This window comes from Azolla caroliniana, unplaced genomic scaffold (assembly GCF_043228905.1).
Source record: "Azolla caroliniana isolate FFs.n. ecotype wild unplaced genomic scaffold, voAzoCaro1.0.p SCAF_18, whole genome shotgun sequence".
NCBI classification, from domain to species: Eukaryota; Viridiplantae; Streptophyta; class Polypodiopsida; order Salviniales; family Salviniaceae; genus Azolla; species Azolla caroliniana.
The window spans coordinates 2,558,216-2,583,667 of NW_028230453.1; the positions used below are offsets into that span (position 1 = coordinate 2,558,216).

Sequence of the window (25,452 nt, forward strand, 5' to 3'; positions counted from 1 at the left end):
TTACCATAACTTACCGAAGAAGTTGTTGAAACTCAATGAATACATACTAGCATATGCATGCATCACCGTACGATGAACAATCGACAACCAACAATTTTTTCATAACAAAATTCAAAGGATTGTATGTGAATTAGAAGAGAATATGACACGTGATTTATTACTTTATATACACATCGTTTTCATTTAAATTTTGAAATTGTTGAACCATAAATGTCATTAGGTACGTGGAAGACCTATTAATCACCACTTCTAATATGATATTTAAATGGTAAATGGTTACTAATGAAAAAATTGTTAAGCTATAATCTAACAAACCTTTGGCTATATTTTACAAGTGCAGTTTGCTCATTGTTTATTTGAGTAAAGAAATGAACACACGTCAACGCAAAAATTGTTGAAATACTAGTAACAACGAGTCAAGAGTTTTTGTATACCAATTGGTTTCAATCATAGTATGTAATATTCGGGTTCATTAGCCCAAACATTCATTTACATACGTTTGCCAATGAATGCGTATGTTATTAAAACATTCTTGTGGTTTTGTTTTTTTTACACTTTTAACCTTAACTTACCTTAAATTTCTTACCCTAAAAAAGTTGTTTACCTTATAATAAATAATGAGTGCAAAAGTATGGTATTTACCATACATCGATGGTGTTTTTCATACTCGAATGATAAGAATGTTAGCAAATGATAATGCACGAATGGCACGTATGCTTCATACTATGGTTTCAATCGATCAAATACAAAAGGTGCATGGATCTTAAGGGGTACAAATATCTGATAAAAACATTTAGAAACTTTCATTTGGCAGTTATTGTCACGAGTTGCAATATCATTGATGGATGTAATAGCTAACGTACACAACCTTGAAAAAACTATTTGTAAAAGCGACATTTGATGTGCCATCTATTGCATCAAAATCAGGGATATATCCAACATGCAAGATAGTCACAAAAGAGAGCGATGAACATCATTTCAACACGTTGTAATGGAACACGAAGCCCACACCATTAAGTGTGGAGTAGTCGACAAAAAAACTAGCGGCACAAAGACTTATTTCCAACAAAGTCAGGCTGGCACACTCGACAAAGTGCTAACCCAAGTTGTGTTGGGTGCACTAAGAATTGACACAATCCATGGGTCACGATCAAATCCTTGCAAAGCACCACAACAACAGTTGAATGGATTTGCATGCAACAACTGAATGGGATCATATCTTTGTAGAGCACAACAAGCTGGTCTTTGATTAATGGCTGCCGACAATTGAGCCTTTCAAGATAGCAGCAAGTGTCCCAGCTCGTTGCATCGACCATTTTCTTTGAGAAAAAAAAACATGCAAGTGGCTATTGTGATCTACCAAGAAAACGAATCGAGTGTTATTTATTGCATCGGATAATCGATGGGATACATTTGAGAAAAAATCTCCACCATGGATGAGGTAGATATAGGGCCATTTACAAAGCAATAAATTCTTCTTCTTCCCCATCTCTTTCTTTACTTTTGTGGATAAAAGTAAAATAGAAGAAAAACAGAGCAATAATTTGGCAAAACAGCCCCCACCCCCCAAAACTAAAACAAAAAAAAAGAAAAACAGAGGAGAGATTTCAGAAGAGCATAAAAAGAAAAGAAGAAGAAATCAGAAACAGAAACAGAAACAGAGAGAAATCCGGCATATTCGGCTTTTGTTGGGTTTCGAGCCAAACAAGCCATAGATTTCTCTCTGTCTCTGCAAACCTGTCTGTTTCTGTTTTTTGCTTCTCCTGTGAATTTGTGATCGATCTAGAAACTGACCTAGTTTGGCTCGGAAAGTTCTCCGAAGACATATTTGTATATAGCTATGTCAGATGCTCTGGTTAATGGTCTTGCTGGAGCTGGAGGTGGTATCATTGCTCAAGTCCTAACTTATCCACTGCAAGCAGTAAGTGTGAAGGAATTAGTAGAACATATTATATCCATTTCATTTCATTCATTTGCTTTCATGTCATATAATTTCATTTGATTAAATTTAGTTTCACGACATGTCATATTGTTACATCATGTTTCAATTCATTTCAATGCCATTTCATCTGTTCACTCATTTAATCATTTCATGCCGAGTCATGCCATTTCATTTAACTTCATTTCTACAATCCCATGGATCCTTTGTATAGGATTGGTTTCTACTCAAATTTATTTTGTGGGTAATGATATTTTATTTTGAGATTCATCATTCAACAGTTATCGATAATTGAATGAAGTGCCAGAGAAAAAAATCTAACTCTTAGTTCATTCATTCCATTTGGTTTCCTTCCACTTTATCATTTTATGGATTCTTTTCACTTCAAATTTTCTCATGGTGATGCTTTTTGATAGTTTTTTGCAAGAGTTATTTTTGGATCAACTGAATACTTGAGCCAGGCATGAAGAAAAATCTTACGCATTGTGTGGATTCTTTTCACCACAAATTTTTCATGGGTGATGAATCTTTGAATTAATTGTATGCTCGAGCCATGCCTGACTTAAGTATGAAGAAAAATATTTCTTTGATTATATTGTTATTCTTTTATGGATTCTTTTCAGCTCAACATTTGGATGAATCGCTTGTGACATCATTTACATTAGCATGAAATTTTTTTCCATCACATTAGCCATCATTTGTTTGAGTGAATCACTCGAGGCATCACGTGTTTGGATGAATCACTTGAGTCATCATTTGTTCTGATAAAGCACGTGTTATGTGAATCATTTGAGCCATAATTTATGCTAGTATGAAGAAAAATTCCTCACGTTGTTCTGTTCCATTCTTTTCAATCATTATGTGCATTCTCTTAATCTCAAATTGTGTCATTGGTGATGATCATGTTTTGGGCCATGATATTAATCTTGAGCCATGGTTTTGATTTAATTTTACGAAGAAATCATACTTCATTTCATGCATTTTGTGTTTTATTGACCTCACATTTTGCCATGGGCGATTTTCTTATTTGGAATCGTTGAAATACACTGTACAAATGTGGAATCAATGCTATACCCAAAGGTTGAGTTTTTGGAATAGCTGAAGGAGCTCAATCACAAACATAGCTGTAGTTATATCCAGAGTTTGAGTTTTCAGATGTTCAGATGCATGCCTACACTACTATTATCATCGTGGTTTTTAAAACTCTTATTTATGCTAGGTTAATACTAGACAGCAGACTGAAAGGAAAGCCAAAAGTTCTTCTGTTCAAGTCTCTGAAAAAAGCATATCAAAGGATGCAAAACATACTCTGGGCACATACAAAGAATTGTGCAGGGTAATCAAAATTTCACCTTATTTTTTTGTTTGCATAATCTTATGCATGAAACTATGAAGCTTTATGCTATTTTATAATGTTTCAGGTTCTTCAAGAAGAGGGATGGGGAGGCCTTTTCAGAGGGTTAACACCATCCTTAGTAGGAACAGCTGCCTCTCAGGTGTAATGTTTAGTAATTTTGTGCCTTATGAGATGCATTATGGACTATATGCCATCTTGCCAAATCTAATGAGTAGCATTACGTCACAGGGAGTGTACTATTACTTTTATCAGCTTTTCAAGGATGAGGCTGATGCTATTGCAATGAGAAGAAAAAAGAGGGGTTTTGGAGATGGGACAACAGGAATGTTTTCTGCCTTGATTGTGGCAGCCATCTCAGGGTATGCCACACATTACTGTAGCTGATGTGAGTGTGTGAGAGAGCGAAGTGAAATTTAATGTGGTATTAATGTCTCTAGCAGGCAAAAAAGACATACGAGAGCAAAGTTACAACCATCATATGATAAATGCTGAAAATAATGTTAGGCATAAACTAAAGTGAAGAAAAGATGGAAATCCTAGGGCTAAGAAATAATCATTGGTACAACAATGGTAGGAACATTACTATTATAGGGTATAACATGAATGGAAGGTTTAGACAGACGGGATACTCAAGAGATTAGAATGTATATAGAGCAAATCAAGAGAGAGGTCACACCTTAAAACAAACCACAGCAAAGCAGAGAAACCCTAAAACAACATGCTAAAGTATGCAGCTTCAAGTTTCAGCTTTCACTTGGTCATCAGTACAATGTCGCCTGTGATTATTTCAGTTTATCAATAGAGAAATGGTGTGCACAAAGAAAGTACCATCTTCTTTTCATATCCACTGTCATTAACCTGCTGAAACTTTTACCTTCTGGGCAAGGAGGTTCTTTGGAAGGTTTGCAGTCACATGCTCAAGAAGATGGATTTAGTTGTCTAAGGAACGGAATGTAATAGTGGTTGCGGAAATGTCAACATGCTGGGTATCCCCCTAGTTGAAATTTCAGTTCAGTCATGGAAATTCTAAAATGTCAAATGTATACCAATGAGGACATTCGTGGAAGTTAACTGCTACTGTTTTGAAAGTTTGTCCCAAGAAGATTGTTTGTGTTGTCACTACCAAGTTTGATAATTTTGATGCTATAGCATGATAGGCCTTACTGTTGCCATGTTCTATGAGAATGTCACCATACAGTTTTCCATTGATGTCCTGGTTAAACCAAGGCTCTCATACCTTGTTGCAAGAGGAGGCGTAGCAAAAAAGAAAGAAGGAAAGTGATATCATTGTCCATGGTAGGTCAAAATGAACTATTAGAAACAAGTGCATTTACGAATGTGTAAGACTGTCGTTATTGCATTTCATCATAAATATTACTGATAGTCTATAAACAAATCAAAAGCTAAAATTGAGGTGTGTCAGTATGCCCTTCATTGAATATTCTAGAATAGCTTAGGAAATGACTCCAATGACAGGCAATAATTGCATTTATCTTTTTGGGATAGTTAGGTTGTAGATGAGGTTGTCGAGGTTCTGATTGTTTTGCTTGTTAAAGTGCTGTAGCTCTGACCACAGGGCGACTCTTCTAGGGTGTGTTCTATCTTGTGTTGATCTCCGGGGGACAAATGTGAGTGGAGCTGTTGCTATCAAGAAGTTAGGGATGGTTGGCTCTCTGTCTGGCTGGGTTGGTTGAAGGTGTATTTCTTTCTTCTCAAGAGTTTCCACTCAATGGGGTCCAGCTAAGCAAGAGTCCTTGGCATCTCTGGTTCCCCAATTCCATTCTTTTGTCTAAGTCCCCAAAAGAGGCTGAGGTATCTTCCTCCGATTTCATAGGATATAAGGCAATGGTGTATATGCTGCTGCTCTGTTTCAACCTCTAGAGAGCATAATTGGAAGCCTCCATGTACCTATCTGCAGCTGGTGTGAGGACATGTGGATCTGTTCAATTATGCTATGGATACTAAATGAGAGGTGGGTATTCGTATAATTGGCAGGTGACTAACCCACCAGGTGGTACTTGTAGGAAGTTATTGTTGTGATACTCCATCCATGTGCCTAGAAGAATGGTGTGTGCATCCAAGTCTGTTCTGTATCCAGTTGACAATGTTCATTTTGATTACATGATTAAATTTTGTGTGGTTAAGATTAACAAATTGCAATCAAGTATGTATTAAAAAGGGGAAATCGTTGATGTCTATACTATGAAGTCTCACCCAGATGCTCAATCATGCATATCAATGCCGGGTATCTTTTTCTCTTGATGGTTGCCATGCTGAGTTAAATGCTACTTGTGTATATCTTTGTTGGGGGATTTTTCAATATCTCTGTGGAGAGCTGATCACTTGGGAGAGGACAGCAGTGACATTTACTGTAGCTCCAATATTTCATGTAGTATTGATGGTTTGCTCCTGATTGTGTGTGCTATCATCTCCAAGTGTTTCTCTAGGTGCTGCCATTGGTTGTAAATTTTCCACTTTTGCCCGTTATGTCTGGTCAGTAGTTCTGCCCTTGTATGATACGACCTGGGTCCCCCACTGATGCCCCATAGAGGAGAGTTGGGGTAATGAGTGTATTAAAGAGCCATAACTTGGTCTAGACTTTGGTGAAGGTAAGTTGGAGGGCGCGAACTACACATTCAGGTAGTTCCGTGGACCTACATGCATGCCACCAACTACACATTCATGAAGTTTAAATTTAAGATAATCCTCTATGTTAATGGACTATTGGATCTAGTGCTCTACTATGATCTGGAGCTGGTAGGAACAATGAACCCAAATGACTGATGAGGTTAAAGCCCGCAAGATGTCAAAACACAGACACCTTGTGTGCTTTTGTGATGAGTGCAACTGATTCTGGGCATCAGAATCCTTGCAGCAAGACATGAAGCCACACCAAGAGTTAGAACTTAGAGAACCGGCTTGCAGTTGACTTCGAAGAAACAAGAAGGAGAGAGGGAAGAAGTCTTTAACACAAGGGTAAGAATCTCTGAGAAAAGATGGTCATAGTGAATTGGTCAATAATTCTGAAAAACTTGGCTGATGGTGCATGCAGATTTTGCCCCCATGGTTTGATGGAACAGTAACAGCCATCAGTAGCAGGTAAGAAATCTGCCACTTCATTCGAGGAACTTAGTCTGCTACATTTAGAGGCTGAGTTATGGCTAAGGACCCAAAGGCAATACGAGCCAAATTTGACAGCCAAGAGTGGCAAGGGGAGGAAGAAGTTCAGAGGGAAGTGCGTCAAATATGGATGGAAGGGTATCAGACACATGACTGCAAATCAAAGGACCACAGTCGGAAGGGATCCAAGTCAGATTGGGAATCGGCTCATGTAATCGAAGAATAGGGGGGCTGTTAAGGAAACCTTGATAGAATCAGAGTGTTGGATACTGCCATTTCTGTTTAAGAAGAATGTTCTACAATGTTATATTAGTCCACAGGGATAGTTGCTGGATAATGGAACTGGCCTGCATATCCTATTGTAAAAATTGATCCAGGCTTTGTGGGTTGGAGGATTCTAGTGTTCAATGGATCCGCTTATCGGAAGAATAGGTACTGTTGAGAACTGTGCAACTATTAGATTCAGATCTGTTTACAAATGCACCAAGGGAGGGTAAAGAATTTCTCATTGGATATACTAGGTGCAGAACGTCTGCAAGACTTGTTAGATTCAGATATGTTGAGAACTGTGCAACTGTTAGATTCAGATCTGTTTTCAAATGTACCAAGGGAAGGTAAAGAAGTGCTCATTGGATATACTAGGTGCAGAATGTCTGCAAGACTTGTTACCTGTGGCAAAGCTGACCAATGGTGGGCTAGATGATCATGTCTTCAATAGGACAGGGTTCAGTCATAGGAACACCAATAGACAAGTAGTTGAATCAGTACAGTGGAAAGGAGACTTGTATGACCTTTCCGGAAAATTGGCATGAACCTTGAAGTTTCCAGATGCAAAGTGAGAGCAGTCTACGAAAATGGGATATCCAAGTGTAGTATCATCAATTCGGATATTTAATCCTCCCAATTTTGCAGAGGGTGCAATTAGAGGGACTTGTGAGTAACCTGCTGTCGTTGGCTGATGTGCCAAGGAAATGGTGGTTTGCATGTGTGACAGAAGTGCATATAACCCGAATGAAAACCTTTGTGTGAAGAATTATTCTATGAACTCATCTGGATAAAAGTGGAAGAGGATAAAGATATGGAGATCCTAAATTTGGCTCTGTTGGCACCTTACAGCTCACCTTTGTGTCACAATGGACATTTGGAGTCCCACGTCAGATAGCCAGTTGACAGAGTACAGCAAAAGTGATCTGTGAAACAGATTGTGAATATGGTGTTGATGGCTGAAAGCTTGCAAGAGAAAAGGACTGCTATCAGTGTGGGAGACGATATCAAAATTTCAGTGACAGTCTGTTATAGATGACCCTTGAGACTTGGTATATTTTTGTCAACTCTGAAGGTGATTGGAACAAGATGAGTTCATGATAAATGCAAAGCTCGACTGTTATCCAAGGGTTAGACTTGGTTGAAGGAGGTTGATTTTGAAGAAGCCTCTGCCTTGGCAGCTTGCCCTGAAGGGTCCAGGCGGTGCTAGCAGTATGACAACCAAGGATTTCTCAATGTATCAGATTGATGTCGTATTCCTGCTCTTGAAAGGACATCTGAAAGAGGTTATTGTGGTGCAACTGCTAGGGTATGAGTCAAACAGGATATCTGAAAGCATTTGGAAGCTAATTCCGTAGACAAAGTCAAACAACGAGACACCAAGTCAGGGGGTAGTTTACTGGAGTGTGTTTATGTTTTAGGACAGTTTTGATTAACCAACACTTTTAGTTTCTTTTTGTGTTATTTCAAACCCTGAAGTATGTACTGGATACTGGATCTATCAGTATTGTCCTGTAGGTTGCATCAGCCTTCATGTAACATACACGTGTGTAAGTACATGTGTGTGGGAATCAACATACATTTACATACATATTTATACATGCACATATATGAGAATCAATGAAAATGAATTTACACATTCCTACTTGAATATTTTATCAGGGACCTAGACAACACCTTAAATCAAATTAACAAGGCATGCAAGATCTGCAATCTATTCGATATAGTAATCTTATTTTGTTAACATTGTACCACATTCTGCTATCCATAGTACCTAAATGGCAATATTTTTTCACATTGGCAAACCTTGTTTCTACCATTGAAACAAATGTGATGATAGGAAAGGATTGTGGAAATACTCTTTAATGAGCATTAGGGCAAGAATCCTAGGGTGGAATGAAAGGAAGAAGTTTGAGGAGAGGAAAACTTGGCTAAACTTTATCAGGATAGCCATCGAAGAACCAAATTTTTGAAAAGAACAAAAATTTATATACAATGTGTAGTTGTTTTTCACTTTCTATTTCATGACTAGTTTCGATGTATGCAGGTGCTTAAATGTCTTGCTGACAAATCCTATCTGGGTTGTGGTGACACGAATGCAGGTATGGTCGAATAATGCATCTTTTTTAGTTTTACATAAATGAAAGTTTTAAGGGAGATATTCATTTATTGTGTTTTCTTGTTCCAGACTTTCAAGCAAGCTCAAAAAATTGCTGCAAAGTCAATAATAAATGAGGGCTCCCTTGAACAAGATCCCTTGAATAAAAAGTCTTCAGCCAGTGTCGATAATTATGGTACAATTACTGCTGTAGGTGACTATTCTTTAGTCACGGAAACTTGTTTCTGAGACATTATCTAATTTGATTGAGAACATGTGATATGACACATCAAGTTATTAACTCGAAATAGCTTGTCTACAAAGAATGGTCTATGTGTTTGTGTTTGCTATGGTGTATCTCTTTAGCATATGAATTTTCATATTCCAATTATTGTAAGCATTGAAAGATGCCCACCTCTTGTTTAGATATGTGATCTCTATAATGAAGCTGGAATAAGAGGTTTCTGGAAAGGTGTATTGCCGACCTTGATTATGGTAAACTATATTTGCTCTTTATAGAAGTAAAAGTATGTGAACTACATTAAGAAAATAAAGATGCAAATGGTTAACAAGGAAAGTTTAAATGATGATGTATCTTAATTTGGTATCAGGTGAGCAACCCATCAATACAGTTTATGTTGTATGAGGGCATGCTTAAACATCTGAAGAAAAGACGGATGTTGAATAAGAAAGAGTCAGTTGATATTACCGCATTAGAGGTTAGATTCCTTTTCTCTTAGGGATGTTGACAAGATTAGTTTTTTAGTATGTTGTCTTAATTGGATTGGCCTGGGTATCTGTGACTGTTTCCATGGATCTATAAGAACATTTCTGTTTTCCTTGAGCCCCGATTATTGTGCAGTATAGATCATGCACTATTCTCATCTTACAATGTCTGTATGGATATATACGCATATACAAATATACACATATATAGGTTTCTTAAACTTTTGTCAAATGCTAAAAGTGGAACCTGAAGATTCTCCAAAAATGTGTTATTGGCATGTTTACTTTCTGCTAATATAAGTGCACTGTTAAAATTTGATAGGTATTTTTGCTAGGAGCAATCGCAAAGCTTGGAGCTACAGTTGCAACGTATCCATTACTTGTAGTCAAGGTGAAAAATATGAATTCATTACTTGCATCCATGCAAAAACTTTATATATACCAACTGACAATGTAATCCAATGGCCACACAACCTATCTTCCTTCTTTTGTATTATATTGCTGTATATTCACCCCTTCCTGAATTTTGAGTTTTTGATCGCATTCTCTTGGTCTATCATCTAGTTATGGTTGGCTGTTCATCTGACTGTTTAACCTCTAACTTGTGTGATTAATTGGCAGTCACGGCTCCAAGCAAAGCAAGTGCTGGGAGGAGATAAAATGCAGCAATATTCTGGTATTTCTTCTTTACTACCCATTTGATTTATTTCAGGATCTTCATTGATTTTAGGTTTATAACAAAGACAGACAATTTAATTTAATGCTTACATAATATTCCAATGAGATTTATCAATTGCAAATTAACACACCAGATTAAAAAATAAAGGGAAATTTTGAAATAATCAGTCCAACGTTTTTTAGTTGAAAGATAAAAATCTGGATTTGTTTCTGAAATCTGTGGTTTACATTTACATTTTTACGGGGAAGAGGAAGGCTGATCACTCATATGGTAAAGAGATATATCATTTCTGGAATCAGTATAAGAGACAAATCATTAGCATTCCGCACTGTGTCTGAAGAAAATTTGGATCTATACTTGAATGAGCTTATGATTTGGTGAAAGATGAGAGATACACCAGTGTGGCATATAGTTTAGGAGAAGTGATATATGGTGTAACAAAGATGTGTGACACTAGGGATTTGAACCCATGGCCATTTGTTGATAGCCTAATAGCTTGCCACTAGAATAAGGCCATTATTTTGAAAAATAAAAGGAGATAAAGTGTTCAAAGTTGTAACTCAGTTGGTAAGATTGTCTGCTGGAGACCAGATGGTCATGTGTCCAGCCCCTACATTCCACAATGACAGAGAGAGTAAAATCAGTGCACATAGTGAGATTTTCCTGGGTGCATGGGTTAGTAAAAACATGGCTTGCCAGTTGGGTACAAGACTAATATGAAAAATAGAGAGAGGGCCATGTGTTCGAGTTAGATATGTTGGCACATTTAAGATCCTCAAGTTAGATATATTGTAACTTGTCTTCGAAAGATCTCTAGCATAGGTCGATCCAGAATGGAGAGGTCTCTGAAGCAAGGGAAGCACCTGTGATGGTGGGAGATAATGGCCTTTATTTGTCGATGTCAAGGGTGGTGAGATCGTGGTTCATGTGGCTGGGGCTTACGTGCACGACAAATTGCTATTGCCAGATCTATTGTAACCTTTTTGTTATTAGGAATGATGGTGATAAAGGAACTTGTGATTGTTCCGAGTTTATGAGCTTGTGTGACTGTATTGTTGTCCTTCAACAATTTTTTCCTGTGTTTCTTGAGTCATAGAAAGAAAAGTCCTATGCATCGTTGGTTCGTATATTCCATTACCTTGCATAGTGGGCCAAAGCCTTGTTTAAAGAGGCAAAGGTATCTCCCTCTTATTTCATAAAAGACACTACAATGACAAACATAATGTTCTTCGGATTCCACACAAATTCTTTTTTCTAGAGGTATTTGTGCATATCTGCCTATCTAAATCTCTAACTGATGTGATGAAGTTTGCAGATGCCCTATCACATTGTGCAGCGCCTAGAATAGATGTATGCCCATTTAAGATGGCATGGTGATGAATCCATCCTCCGTGTGTGTAAAATGTGTCTTATAGTGGGCCATCTTCGTACCAAGTGATATTTTGGGGCTGATCCATGTTATCTTGTTTTCCAAGTTAATAATATCAGTTCGGATCACTTTATTCTTTTCCACTTTGTCATGCTGATGGGGAGAGTCCAGGCTATATTGGAACGAGGGTAGTGCATTTATGCTTATGCCGTGTGACTGGAACCATTGTTGCATTGCAGCATACCAACAATGAATGCCTCCATGTTCAGCCGGTTGTCTTGATGACATAAGTGCCAACCTTGAGTACCTTCCTTCAGGGAGCTTTCAAGACATTGTATACTGGTCGCTGATCGGAATAATGTCTTGGTGATTATAGGGGCTGCCCCCATCTCTGCCCAAATTATATATTGATGTCTTTCAAGATGTCAAATTGGTCTATGAGAGAGATATATTGATGTCTTTTAAGATGTCAAACTGGTCTATGAGAGACCAAAAGAGGGATTAAAACATAGAATGTTAGTCTCATCTCGGATAACAAACCAAAATAAATATAACTAGATTAGTAAAACTAGCAAAGATATCAGATATTCCCTTGAGCTAAGCATGTCCATGAGCTTGTGTTTATCATCACTTCAGGTACTTTTGATGCCATATTGAAGATTATCAGATTCGAAGGTATTGGTGGCTTCTATAAAGGCATGGGAACAAAAATATTGCAAAGTGTCTTTGCTGCAGCTGTTCTCTTTATGGTGAAGGAAGAGCTGGTTAAGACTGCACGACTCCTAGTAACTAAGAAAGTTCCATTGAAGTACATACCAATTGCCAAATGATTCTTTTGAAATTGTTGATAATAATAATAGTTCAAGCCTTTCTATTCCCAACATGGAGTACTTGAATCATATATTTTATAAACATTGTAGAAAAAGTTTCAAATTGAAAACCTAATCGTTGAACACTTCAATTTCAATTGTGTATGAGTACAAGTATGGTTGCCTTGCATTGGTGAAAGAAATTCGTCAAATGTTACATCGTACAAGCAAACATATGATGCAATGACTAGTATGCTTGTTGATATAAAACTAATGATTAGTTGGATCGAGTACGAGTTTTTTAAAAGGCATGCAAATGTGATGCAAGCAATTTTGTTCAAACAAAAGTAGAAACATCAGCATTTTTTAACATGAATTTAAATCAATAAAGGCGACATTGACTTAAGGATTTGTAAATCACTTATCTTAAAGAAATCAAATACTTGAGTATCGTTACCCTATTGTTTCTCAACAAGTTTATTTATTACCCTTTTGTCTCAAATATTGCAGTCCTTCCAAAGTGTAACAAAAGGCTCAATCAATACTTGACACATAAGAGAACATCAAAGAATAAAAATATTGCAATGTCTCTCAAACATGCATGTAAGCAATTATTTATAAGCAATGAATATCTAGTTTTTGTTCTCTAGTGACAAGTTGCAATTACCACATCGAAGATAAGAAACTTTTTAATTCAAGCTTTATTTGTTTCGTCATCCTCGATTGGAAAAGCTTTTAAAACGTTATCCATTAGCCCTTTACAACATCATTGTATGTCATGGTCTTAAAAAGCCAAGAATATGTCACTAGAAAATATCGAGTTGATCGTGATTGTCTTTTGTAGAAAAAGATAGAGATAAATGTAGAGCAATGTAGGCTTACATATTTCTCTTTTGAACATTGGTTTCTTAAATGCCTATGTTTAGATAACGAGGATAAGCGATTAGCTCGGCATAACTACATCTACGATGATATTTTCTTGGGATTGCAACAAAAAGAGGACATACTTATGCTATACAAGTGTTATGGTTGGGGTAGGTGAATGAGCCAAGGAATTTTTTTTGTTTGAAGCAACAAGCATAACCATTCGTGAGTGGAAAGGTCTGAAATTTGCCGCATTTGCAAATATGCAAAGTATTATCGACTCAACCAAATATGAGCCTTTTTATTATGTAGAAGAAAATGATCTCTTATTCAAGATCTAAACAAGAAGTCGATCCCACATTTGCAATTTAACAATACATGATGCAATATGTATATTTATATAAGTATCCAAAAACACGAGATTTGTCCTTTTATATAGATTTATTGTTTTATGCATATAAAGTATCTAGAAAAAGAACCCATGATATTTACGTTGCATCGAAATGAATGCATAATCAACTGGAAGTTAGAAACCACTAGCTCACCTTTGAACATGGGAAACTCATCCCGTGGGCAAAATAGCTTGACATGCTTTTGCAACCATCTCCAAAACATAAGGAGGTAGAGTTGCTCGATGATGAATGGGTCCTCAAGAGAAAGAGTGGGTTGATTTCCTTTTTGATGAAGTAAAAAAAATGCACAACTTTGACACGTGGAATTGTGTAATGAGTGGATATTTGATCCAGAAACCGAACCAAACCAAACCAAACCAAACCAAACTGAACCAAACCAAACCAAACCAATGAGTGCAAAGGTGTCGGATCACTTATATAAATATCCAAAACATGAGGCTTATTTTTGCATGTAGATTTGGTAGGGGCACTCCGTAGAAATATGCAAAAACTTGGTGTGTGTGTTTTTGTTTTGCTTGTATAGAGAGAGAGATATGGATTTTGGCTTCTATACATATGTATAGAAATATTGTGGTTTCTCAAGAGCTCTGTTTCTCAAGAGCATAGAAAGAGAGAAAAAGAGAAAAAGAGGAACAGAACAAAAATGAATTTGATTTCAAATGCTCTCTCTGTCTCTGTCTCTGTCTCTGTCTCTGCAGGAACATTGTGATGAAATGGTGGCTATGGTGAGAAACCAGATTCTTGTTTTTTCAAAATCCATTAGAGAACACTCACACTCACACTCATTCACTCTCTCTCTCTCACACACACACACACACACGCACGCACGCACGCACATCTTGCATAGATGAATGTGATGAACTACTATTAAGAAATCTACTATTACCCTTTAGTACATTTTCTTGAGGTCCTTCTGTGCAGAACACTTGGGGAAAAAGAGAAAACAAAACAGAGGCCTGTTGATTCTACCAAATTTCTGTTGAAGTGATGTCAGTTTTTGTCGATATCTACTGCGGAGACTTGAAAGGGGTTAATTTGATGCATTCAAGTTCACATCCAGGTTTTTCTTCTTTGTGAAAACTACCATTGTAGTACAGTTTTAAGATGTTTCGGTACAGAAGTTTGAAAAAACCAAGATTGTTTGCAACTTTGCAACTCTTTTCAGCAACTTTCCTGGTGTAGGTTATGCAGAATTTCAGTTTTTGTGATGTGGATTTTAGTTTTTATTCACTGTAGAGAAACTTATTAGCGATTTCTAGATGGGAACTTGAGTTCAAATTCAGCCTTTATTAGAGTAAGCTACTGTTTAGTTACAAAAATTGAGCCAGATCTAACAAACAGATTAGTCATTCAAACAAAGGAATCCGATGCATTCCAGTTCATATTTGAGTTTTTATGAAAAACAAGCTACAATTTTAATACAAATTTGAGCGTTGAGGAAAAGTGGAAAGCTTTAATAGACTCAATTAGATGACTTTCATGATTAACGTGGGTTAAACAATGCCAGTATTTACTTCTGGGTTGCCCTCTATATCTGCAATATTACTGTGAGGAAAATTGATACATTCTGGTCTCTCTTTAAGGAAGCTACAAATTGATTACAACAATCGTATTTCAAGGGTTTTCTTTGATTTGAAACAGAACTCTTTCAGTCCTAATCAACACGTTGAGACATGAGGAACAGAATTTCAGTATTTTCTGCGTGAGTTGCACTCTCTATCTGCTACAGGGGAACTTTGTAGTGATTTCAGAAATGGGAATTGATGTGTTCAAGCTCAAAACTAGTCTTTTTCTTTCTGCAAGCTACTGTTTAAGAACAAAATTGAGCTTTTCTGTCGACAACTTTCTGCTCTGGGTCTTACGGAAGTGCAGTTTTTGTGAAGTGGGTTGAAATCTATATTTGAGTCTATAGAGCAACTCTGCCAATATCCATTAAAGATAAATTGATGCACTTGAGTACAAATCCAGCTTTTTCTTTGAGAAAGCTAATGTTTTAGGACAATGTGGCATTTTTTGATGTGAAAACTGGAAAAACTAAGCTGGATGCCCATCAATTTGTTTAGTTGCAATCCAGTCCAAACACACGAATTGAGTTACCTGGAGTTGTAGTTTTTGTGATGTGATTTGCAGTTTATACCTATTAGAAAGTAATTCTGCAGTAATTTCTGAAACAGGCATCCAAGCTCAAGTCCACGTTTTTCTTTAAGCAAACCACTGTTTCAGTACGTTTTTTAGTTTTGATAAGAAAAGCAGAACACCATGGGTTCGTATTGACTTGAGACAACTTTTGTGATTGGTTATACAGAGTTTTTATTGTTGTCTATATCTGGTATAGATTAAATCTACACTGACATCTGCCCTAGAGTATAAACCTGTGTTTTCCTTTTAGAACACTACTAATTTAGTAGAAATTTGAGATTTTTTTACTTGAAGACTAGAAAAACAGAACTCTTTCTACATAATGCAAACAAATTCTCTAATGCAGGCCTCATAAAATTGCACTTTTGTGATGTGGTTGCAGTCTATATATATTTTAGGATAGCTTTCTAACGTTTCCGACTGAAAGGGAGATTGCTTCACTCGAGTTCAAATCCAAGCTGTTCTTCAAGCAAGCAACTATTTTAGTATATTTTGTAGGATTTTCAACAGAGAGAAGAAATGGAAGGGTGAACATGGTTTGGGCTATGCCAGGAGGAAATCGATTTGTGAATGTCTGAAATTGGGATATTCTGCGGTTCTCCATCCTTTTTCTTAGAGATTCAGCTGTTCAGCTATATTATTTGTACTTGCGTTATGCGTTTTCAGTGCAATGAAGAATTGCCGCTATTGCTTCCAGATTTCAATCCACTTATCCTGTAAGGTTCTTACCTTTTCTGTTTGTTTAATTGAATTAACATAATGGCCTACAAATGTACATGTTTCTCTCTGATATTCATCTAAGCCTGTTATGAGCCTATGCATAACTATTTTATTTATGTAATTTAAGCTTAGCATAAGCCCATTAGCTTTTAGCATATACATAGCTTAACTATTAGTTAAACTTTTGGGACGTGGGCAGTGATTGACCTACTGCAGCGTAGATGGCTACGTCATAGACATTGACATAAGATATGTGGGAATGTAAAGGGCTACCCACTCTTATGCACCAGTTCATCATCATCATTATTTATGGTTAGTGAACTCTCTCTAAGCTATGCATGACCTCCATCTGAGTTGTAGTCTACAACTTGGCCATTAGTATTGTGCACATGGAACCCAAGGTACTTGCTAGATGTTGTTGCACCCCTGCTTGGGCGATAAATGATTGGGTGCATGTTTTATTGATTTCATCATGTTTGCTAGGTTAATTATATGATTAGGAAATTTTGGTCCCAAGAATGTTTCAGTTGATAAGAAGTTAAGATAGAATAGAGACGTCAAACTATAGATACCTGGCAACTCGCAACAGCAGAATAATTGATTTAATCATGTTTATTAGGTTAATCATATAATTAGGAAAATTTGACCCCAACAATGTTTGATTGTAGTGAGAGAATCAGTTGATAAGAATTTAAGATAGTCACACACAACAGAATGAATAGAGAAGTTAAAGTATGGATAGGGTGGAAACTCCCAACAGAAGAATAATTGATTTAAGAATGCAAGATAGAGACAACTGGAGAGGAAACTCTGAAATACAGATACTTGATAAAAAGGAACAGAGAATTTATAGGTCACGACCTTCCCTGCTGACATGGAAATGAGGCCACAAATATGTATATGAGTGTTGATTTATGATTTATAGATGCTTCCTTTTGGGTTTGTTTTATTGTAGGTGTGGTGGGACGAATGAAAGTGTTCTTGTTTGTACTATTTCTTTCATACCCAGTGAGCTTCACCTGTGTCCAGGGAGCTACTTTCTTAGAAGAATACAACGGCTCATATTTAGGCACATGGAACACAGCTGCCCCAAGCCTATCTCCACTCCTACCAGCCTCGCCACAATATCCAATGCTACCAAATGGTTCCGTTCCTCTACTGTCAGGTAAACGATCTTTATTTAGATGTACAAACAACACACTCATTTTATAAGTGACATTTTTCAATTATGGAAGGCTGAAGAAGATGTTCTGCTTCTTCTGCAGATATATGTGGTCTCAAGATATCATCCATTAAAGAAATTCTTACTAGAACAGCAGAAGATTGCACAGCTCCTCTGGCAAAGTATGTTGGGAATGCCATATGTTGCCCTCAGTTTAAGAGCATGTTACAGATATTTAAGGGAGAGCATAGTTTCATATCAGGTTCTTTGGTCTTGAATAATTCAGATGCAATCGAGTGTATTGCTGAAATTATGAGTGTTCTTATTGAAAATGGTGCCAATACAAGCATCACTGAGCTATGTAATATTCAGCCAACAAATATGACAGGGGGTCTGTGTCCTGTAACAAGTGTGAAGAAGTTTGAACAAATCGTTGATACAAACAAGTTACTGAATGCATGCTCAATAGTTGACCCATTAACAGAGTGTTGTAATGCCATCTGCCAACCAGCTATCACTGATGCTGCTGTACGATTAATGTCAAATTCGAGTACTCTTAACCTTCAACAACTAGTAAATGATTGTGAAGGCATTGTGTATGCTTGGTTAGCTAGAGAATTGGGTCTGGAGGTGTCAATTTCCGCATTTCGTATCCTATACAACTGTAAAGTCAATCAAGGTACATCTCAAAACTGGAATATCAATCACAATATTTCTGGTTGATTAGGGCTCAGCAATTTAATATTAAAATATACTAATGATCAAGTGAGAAACAATAAACTCTGATTTTCTCTTGATCAAGTGTTTCAGGAACTCTGATTTTAAATAGTACCTAATTGCATCTCGTAGTTTATTGAAGATGTTTTGTTTGAAAATGATAAATGATTCCTGTGACAAAGTGAGAGTTGCTCTGACCAAGATGTTGAACCACTATCGTTTTCATCCAAAGCTCCTGAAAATATGCATGTCTTTGTAGTATACTGATTGTTGCATATCCCTGAATCAGTTGGTTCCTGGTCAAATGAACTGATGTGAACCTCCCCAATATGCTTGCAAAATTGATCTCCAGAAAAAACATGAGTGCCATATCACACCTATATCTCTGCATGAATAGGTGGAATGGGTCCCAATCTTGTGCCTTGTTGTAGGTGTGTAATGTATTGCTCATTGATCTTATGGTACAAGAATATGCTGATGTTAGAGTGTTGTATAGTGGAGATGTGTGTGGTAAAATGTGTCCAGTCGAGGTGCAATTGATCCATGTAGTAACAATCCCTGGCATAAATGTGGGCAAGGTCATATGGGGGGTGTGGGTTAGGTATGGCAGCAACATAAACTCATGTGATATTGCATGATATGTATGGTATTATATGCATAACCTCTAGGTTCTGTAGATCTATTAGCAATGAGCATTATAAGCAACAAAAAATAATGTCACTTGTATAATTGCTTGTAAAAAAAGAGCGGGTAAAACAATGTGTATGAAATCCAAACATTGTTGGATATTTGATCTTACACAATAACTTTAAGCCCAGGATTATTGGATGAATTTGCAGTATGTCCTCTCATATTCAATGATAACACATCATCAGTATCAACAGCATGTAGTGGGAATTCTCCATCCAAATCCAAATGCTGCACTGCTCTTTCAGCATATACCTCAACTCTTCAACAACAAATGCTTATTACAAATATGCAAGCTCTTGAATGTGTCACATTGTTTGCCTCCATGTTAAAGAAGGAAGGAGTCGTGGCGAACATATATAACATTTGTCAGGTTGACTTGAAAGATTTTAGCCTGCAAGGTAAGAAAAATCATTTGTTGGAATGTTATTGTAGTATCTCTTTAAACAAGATTGTTTTAACATTTGCTTCTTTTTTGTGTTTTGTTTTGGCCATGGTTTATGCAAATATATTTGTGGGGTGTTTTGATGCTTAAAACTAGTTTACGGACAACAAGGTAAAAAGAGACATGACCCTTGATGAATGTCGATTAATATTATATAAAACATACCAACATTTTGTTTTATTGTTTCAGGTTGTTTGCTTAGATCGATACCCAGTGACATTGTCTATGACAATGTTTCTGGAATCAGCTTTACATGTGATTTGAATGACAACATTCCAGCTCCTTGGCCTCTGTCTACTTCTTTATCATCTTTCCCACTATGTGCCAATCGTAAGATCCTTTGATACCTGGGAATTTTTTATTCGTTTTTTGTGCTAATATATAAAAACCAAAATTAAAAAAAAAAAACTAAAGAATATATGTATATATTAATGATGAATTTTATTAATGCAGGGGAGACATTGCCTGCTCTGCCTATGCTTCATACATCTGGGAACCCTGGTAATTCATCTTGTTCCTTATTGCCAATCTTTGTTAAAAAACGTAGAAGTTTAGAAATAATGACAATTCCTCATTGCAAGCAATCACAGGAACATTCATCCAAGTTCAAGCTTTGAAAAATCTCGACAGCCTGCTTTTCATAGCCCTGGGATGGGTTTTTGCTCTAATCACTTCTCTACATACTTAAATCAAAAGGCAACACTATATCATATAACAAATAGATAACAGCTTCACACTAGGTTTTGCCTATGTATATGTGTGTATGTATAGTAAATTTTTACTACCATGTATGAAACAGCAAATATATACAAAATGGCATCCTTTTTGGGGAGGTCTTTTACACCTTTAAAGTTAAAATGTTTCTATTTTGCATATGGACTCAACAAAAAATACCCAATTTTTTCTCTGATCGATTTTCGTTCTGCACCCCATAACTATTGACAACGACAGTATCCTTTTTGTCTTGTTGATATTGACTTAATGATTTGGCTTCCTCAATGGGCAATGTGCCATGTTCCTCTCACAACTCATACATAACCTGTTTAGCTTTGATTGTAACTAATATGTATTATTCACCTTCTTGTTGATAGGATGTAAATTTGGAAGTAGAAGGGTGAGGTTATTATGATCATAATGACAACTTTTTAATCAATTTTACATTTAATATTGAAAATGTGAGATGAAATCGTAATGATTAGGTTGAGTTTGATTCTTTTCTAAAGTTCATTCTTGACCAAACTTCATATATTGTTCGTAATACCAATGATTATGTTGAATTTTATTCTTTTGCTAAATGGCATTCTTACCAGTGTTTTAAGTTTATGTTTCTATGTTCATAACATAAACTTAAAATGTAGACAACCATAAACCCTAAACACCATTCATAGGTGTATTGCGTCCAATGTAGAAAAAATGTATACAATTCTCTCTCTCTCTCTCTCTAACATAAAAAGAAATATTGCCTATTCTATTCTATTCTCTCTATGGTTACTAGCTTGGTGGTTTACATTGTAACATCAAAGTCATAAAATTGAGAGAACTCAAGTTTATTCCTCACCATTGTTAGGCCTTGTTCCATCAATTGCAATCGGTCTCCCATGGACATACACACATGATAATGGGTTTAGGTTTTTTTTGGTGGATTCTCTCTCTCTCTCTCTCTCTCTCTCTCTCTCTCTCTCTTAGGGTTTCTTCTTCTTCAAGTTGGGAAACATGGTCTTGCTCGCTAAAGAAAGGCTTATTGTATGCACAATGATGGATGATACACAACAAAGGATCATACTCGAAAATAGTTCGATATACCTCAAAGGTATACAATGCTTGGTGAGTGAAGATCATACTATCTCACACCAAAATGCTCGTTGCAAAGCATATGAAGAAAAGAGTTTGTGATCGGTGCATTGAACCCTCGGGTTTACGAAGGAGGGAGAGAGATGAGTATGACAATAGATAAAGAGATACCATAGAATTAATTGAATTTGAGACAATATATGATATAAATTTGTTTTATTTTAATTAGGAATACAATATTTTTTTAACCAAAATTACAATATTCCATCATAAAGATACTACCTTATCTATGCAAAAAGCTCGAACCCATGACTTTGATCTTGAGAGATGGAAAACCTTTCTCGATGAGCTATCTTACTTAATTGATTATTCGATGAAAATGTCCTTGGTGCCTAGATGTTTTGACTATTTCTCCTTAAATGTGTTTGAATAAGAGTGCATGTGACGCATGCAATGTGCAATCGCCACTTGGGGTACATGTGTTATCATCTGATGCATAAAAGCCATGTTGATCATATGAATCAACCATATGCAATAATGAATAAGATGTAATTTTAATATGAAACATTAAAAATATGTTTTTCCTAATGGTTGATATGTTAAGGTTATGGGTTTAAATCTCACACATGATACTTTCACACCCTTTTGAAATTGCACATTATTTTGCATTACCTAGTCTCAAAGGAGCTCTTTATTTTGCACATGGTTAAATCAAATAGTAACCGACTTAGGTAACCTTCTTCCAATCTGGTTTTTGATCCACACAAAGTTTGGTCCATTGTCTATCACATTGACCTCCATTCTTATTGCAGTGATGTAGGGCTGACCTAGAATAACTGGTTAGTAGAAAGACTTCTCTCGATCAAATAATTTCAAATCTACAAAAACATCTCATATTGTTGCTATAATGTTAAGGCATAGTCTGTAGAGATCTTGAGCTACTTCTGTTGTCACCTAGACTTTTCATCCATGGTTTTAGTTGATAGGACATTTCCCAAGATTGTACAAATAAGATGACATGATATTAACTTCGAAACCATGGTTCATCAATGCAATATGTGATTGCATCTCTTCCCTAATCTTGATCGGGGCCTTTGTTGTCGCCCTAGCATGGGTGTAATGGCTTCTATCTTTATCTTGATTGAAATATTCATTTGCAATAAATCTAAAGGAATTGTTAGGAAAAACAAAGAAAGAATTTCATGAGGTTATATTTGACGCGATCCAAGGAAAGAGGCAAGTGGCAAATGAAGTAATAGGTGTTAATGCAGTTAAAATCCCAAATGATTTGGATGAGGAAGTCTCGTTATTAGCCAAATTAAGGGGTGAGCATAGGCTTCCTTGAGTCTAGATTTCCTTGACTCAAATCTTCGGACCTAATCATGCTAATTCACTTAGAGGGAAGTTACACAAGGCAATCCACATAAGGGTTTAAAGGTCTTCTCGCACAACATCATGTCCTTTGTGGTTCAAGTCCCTTGTGGTGTCGCTCGATTAGTGCATGAACGTAGTTTACGTGACAATGTGTGAACCATGAAAGTCATGTTGCTCATGTGAACCAATATATATGCAATAACTCATAACACATCATTGAGAACATAGAATGAACCATACATATCATACGTGCATTCACATTCGAGAATGATTCAATCAAACGTGTATGGTAAATTGTCTCAAATTTGGATTGGATTGACTATGTTCTATATTATATATTGATTCACTCTCAATCCCAATAAGTGGACTCTAATCCATTGTGAACCACCAACATAAGTATGGTTGCGATATTTGCATTGTATCACATGCATACCTTTGGGATGCTTCTTAAGAATCAAGACATCTCTATCCTCCTCACTTTAGAACTTTACAAAAAAATGAGTATGAACTATACAGATTGAATCAAAATATGTCATTATAAATTATAGTCAAACGTTCAAAAACTCATAAAATGTATATTCGAGAACATGAAGAAAACATGACATAGGCGGTAGTAGCATGACAACTTACCACTAGGGTGAGCTAATTTCTAATAACAAAAAAGAAAAGAAAAAGGAACATGACACTAACACAAAATTTTGCCATGACATGACATTAACGAGAGGATAGGAGAAAATTGGGAATTGAACCAAAGACATAAGCAATATCAACATGACAACTTATCACTAGGTTAAGCTAATGTGTTCATTTCCAAATGTTTGAATGCTTGCACGAACACGTTTATTACGTTCTATAATTGAGAATATAGCTTACAAAAAGTCTTGTTTTAATGGTTCATACTCAATTATTTATATGTGAAGGTAGATGCTTGAGGGTTTTTGCTACTTTGACATGTTGGTTGATGAGGGTATTGTTAGATATAATCAATGATCAACCCCAAGTTGTAAATCTATCCCCATATGTGCTCTTAGAGTGCACATTTTGTGATAGCGCCCCAAATGAGGAGCGGCTAGTGTGCAACTCGACCATATGGGTCGATAAGGTATTAATCTAGGAAACCATAGATGCGTAGGACATAATGGATTTAGCAAAGAGTGAAATAGGTAACAGGATTGGCTAATCAAGTTAACTATAATATTTTGTGGGCAAGTTACGATGTATTTAGTCTTGAAGTATCTAGCACTAGCATGTATCTAGGGACTTGGGTCATATTAAATGACAAGTTAGTTGACAAAAAAGGAATATCTCCACTACTATCAACTGACTTGCACATTTAATGTTATACTCAAACCAAACATAGAATATAATCCACTTTCTTATACCGTGGTTAATTTGATCATCAGTCCATCTCTGTGGTTGTAACTCTATACACCTATCTAATCGATTATCAATATTTCTAACATGGTATCAGAGCTTAGAGGTTGACCTAGATTAGGTATATACGGGTAGTTGTTGTCTAGTAGCAGAGAGAGAGAGAGAGAGAGAGAGAGAGAGAGAGAGAGAGAGAGAGAGAGAGATTATCAATGGCCTTGTCCATGAATGTTGCAGCTGCTCCACTACGCATTGGCCCACCTCCATTGTCTGATGGAAAGTTAGATGGAACCAACTGCACTCTATGGAAGTTCAAAATGTTTGCCATTTTGGACTCCTACAAGTTGTTGGAGACAATCATGGGACACACAGGAGGAGATCCTGAGCCCATGGTGACCTTTGACCCTGCACACCCTACCACATCAATCCCTCCAAATGTTGATCTACTTCAAGCTTGGAAGAGAAGGAATGCTGATGTGTTGTGTACCATAGTCATTGGTGTATGTGACTCTATACTAACATTAATGCAACATACAACTAGGGCACATGAAGCTTGGAGCATATTGGCCAGCCAATATGAAACTAGAAACTATACAAGGATACAGAACCTCAAAAATCAGCTTGCTGCAGAGAAGCTCGCTGATGGAGAGAAAGTAGAATCCTTTGTAAAAAGGATTAAGGATATTCAAGATAAGCTTATAAAGTTGAGTTTCCTGAAACTTCAACTGATGGATTATGAAGATCAAGAAGAATACATGAGCAAGGTAGACCCTCTGATCACATCATCAACATGGCTCTGATGGTGGACATCATAGGCTCAGTCAGTGAGCCTACCTCGGTGGAGGAAGCCATGGCCAACCTGAAGTGGAAAGAGGCGATCATATCCTAATACGATAACATCATGAAAAATGACACGTGGGAGTTGGTAGGGAGGCCAACAAAGAGGAAGGTGATAGGCACCAAGTGGGTGTGGAAAGTAAAGTATAAAGATGATGGTTCTTTGGAGAAATTTAAGGCCATGCTAGTAGCGCAAGGATACTCCCAAATTGAAGGGTTCAATGTACAAGAAACATTTGCCCCGATAGCTCACATGAGAACAATTCGAATGGTCATAACGTTGGCTGCTTCAAGAGGATGGCCGATTTATCAAATGGATGTCAAATCGACATTTCTGAATGGGCATCTCAAGGAGGAGGTATAGTGACACAACCACCAGGGTTTGAGATGCCGAATTCAGAAAACAAAGTCTACAAGTTGAAGAAGGCGTTGTATGGTCTAAAGCAAGCACCAAGAGTTTGGAACAAGAGGATACACAATTTCTTACAATCAATCGACTTTAAGCAATGTGCTTTGGATGCAAGTATGTATGTCAAAATGAAGGACATGAAACAAGTCATCATCATCATTT

General features: G+C 36.7%; 2 protein-coding genes across 9 annotated transcripts; both read left to right on the forward strand.

Annotated features, from left to right (window-relative positions):
- The first annotated feature begins 1,625 nt into the window (after positions 1 to 1,625).
- Positions 1,626 to 12,519, forward strand: PXN (Mitochondrial substrate carrier family protein). The gene is made up of 11 exons (XM_087333982.1): positions 1,626 to 1,921; positions 3,159 to 3,275; positions 3,361 to 3,435; positions 3,525 to 3,655; positions 8,728 to 8,782; positions 8,869 to 8,988; positions 9,205 to 9,273; positions 9,390 to 9,497; positions 9,827 to 9,895; positions 10,126 to 10,180; positions 12,189 to 12,519. Exons 1-11 carry the CDS (start codon positions 1,841 to 1,843, stop codon positions 12,380 to 12,382), a joined length of 1,074 nt encoding a protein of 357 aa, XP_087190108.1. The 5' UTR covers positions 1,626 to 1,840; the 3' UTR covers positions 12,383 to 12,519.
- A 1,721-nt stretch (positions 12,520 to 14,240) lies between these two features.
- LOC147852065 (GPI-anchored protein) lies at positions 14,241 to 20,383 on the forward strand. 8 transcript variants are annotated; one of them, XM_087334056.1, is made up of 10 exons: positions 14,258 to 14,698; positions 15,258 to 15,832; positions 16,160 to 16,493; positions 17,453 to 17,662; positions 17,763 to 18,338; positions 19,216 to 19,464; positions 19,605 to 19,619; positions 19,698 to 19,838; positions 19,962 to 20,009; positions 20,099 to 20,383. In XM_087334056.1, the coding sequence occupies exons 3-10, from the start codon at positions 16,448 to 16,450 to the stop codon at positions 20,194 to 20,196; spliced, it is 1,383 nt and encodes a 460-aa protein (XP_087190182.1). In that variant the 5' UTR covers positions 14,258 to 14,698; positions 15,258 to 15,832; positions 16,160 to 16,447; the 3' UTR covers positions 20,197 to 20,383. The 8 variants fall into 8 exon arrangements, with proteins under 8 accessions (XP_087190180.1, XP_087190187.1, XP_087190182.1 ...); XM_087334055.1 differs by having other exon boundaries at positions 15,280 to 15,832; XM_087334062.1 differs by having other exon boundaries at positions 15,280 to 15,832; positions 17,527 to 17,662.
- Positions 20,384 to 25,452: the final 5,069 nt, after the last annotated feature.

What these genes read in the sequence shown, in the direction of transcription:
- PXN (XM_087333982.1), top strand. Translation starts at nt 1,841, where the DNA reads ATGTCAGATGCTCTGGTTAATGGTCTTGCTGGAGCTGGAGGTGGTATC. An exon ending in ATTATGGTACAATTACTGCT is followed by an intron (nt 8,989 to 9,204) that starts GTAGGTGACTAT and finishes CCTCTTGTTTAG; the next exon opens with ATATGTGATCTCTATAATGA. An exon ending in TATTGCCGACCTTGATTATG is followed by an intron (nt 9,274 to 9,389) that starts GTAAACTATATT and finishes ATTTGGTATCAG; the next exon opens with GTGAGCAACCCATCAATACA.
- LOC147852065 (XM_087334054.1), top strand. Translation starts at nt 14,626, where the DNA reads ATGTCAGTTTTTGTCGATATCTACTGCGGAGACTTGAAAGGGGTTAAT. An exon ending in GCATTCAAGTTCACATCCAG is followed by an intron (nt 14,699 to 17,452) that starts GTTTTTCTTCTT and finishes GTTTTATTGTAG; the next exon opens with GTGTGGTGGGACGAATGAAA. An exon ending in CAACTGTAAAGTCAATCAAG is followed by an intron (nt 18,339 to 19,215) that starts GTACATCTCAAA and finishes ATGAATTTGCAG; the next exon opens with TATGTCCTCTCATATTCAAT.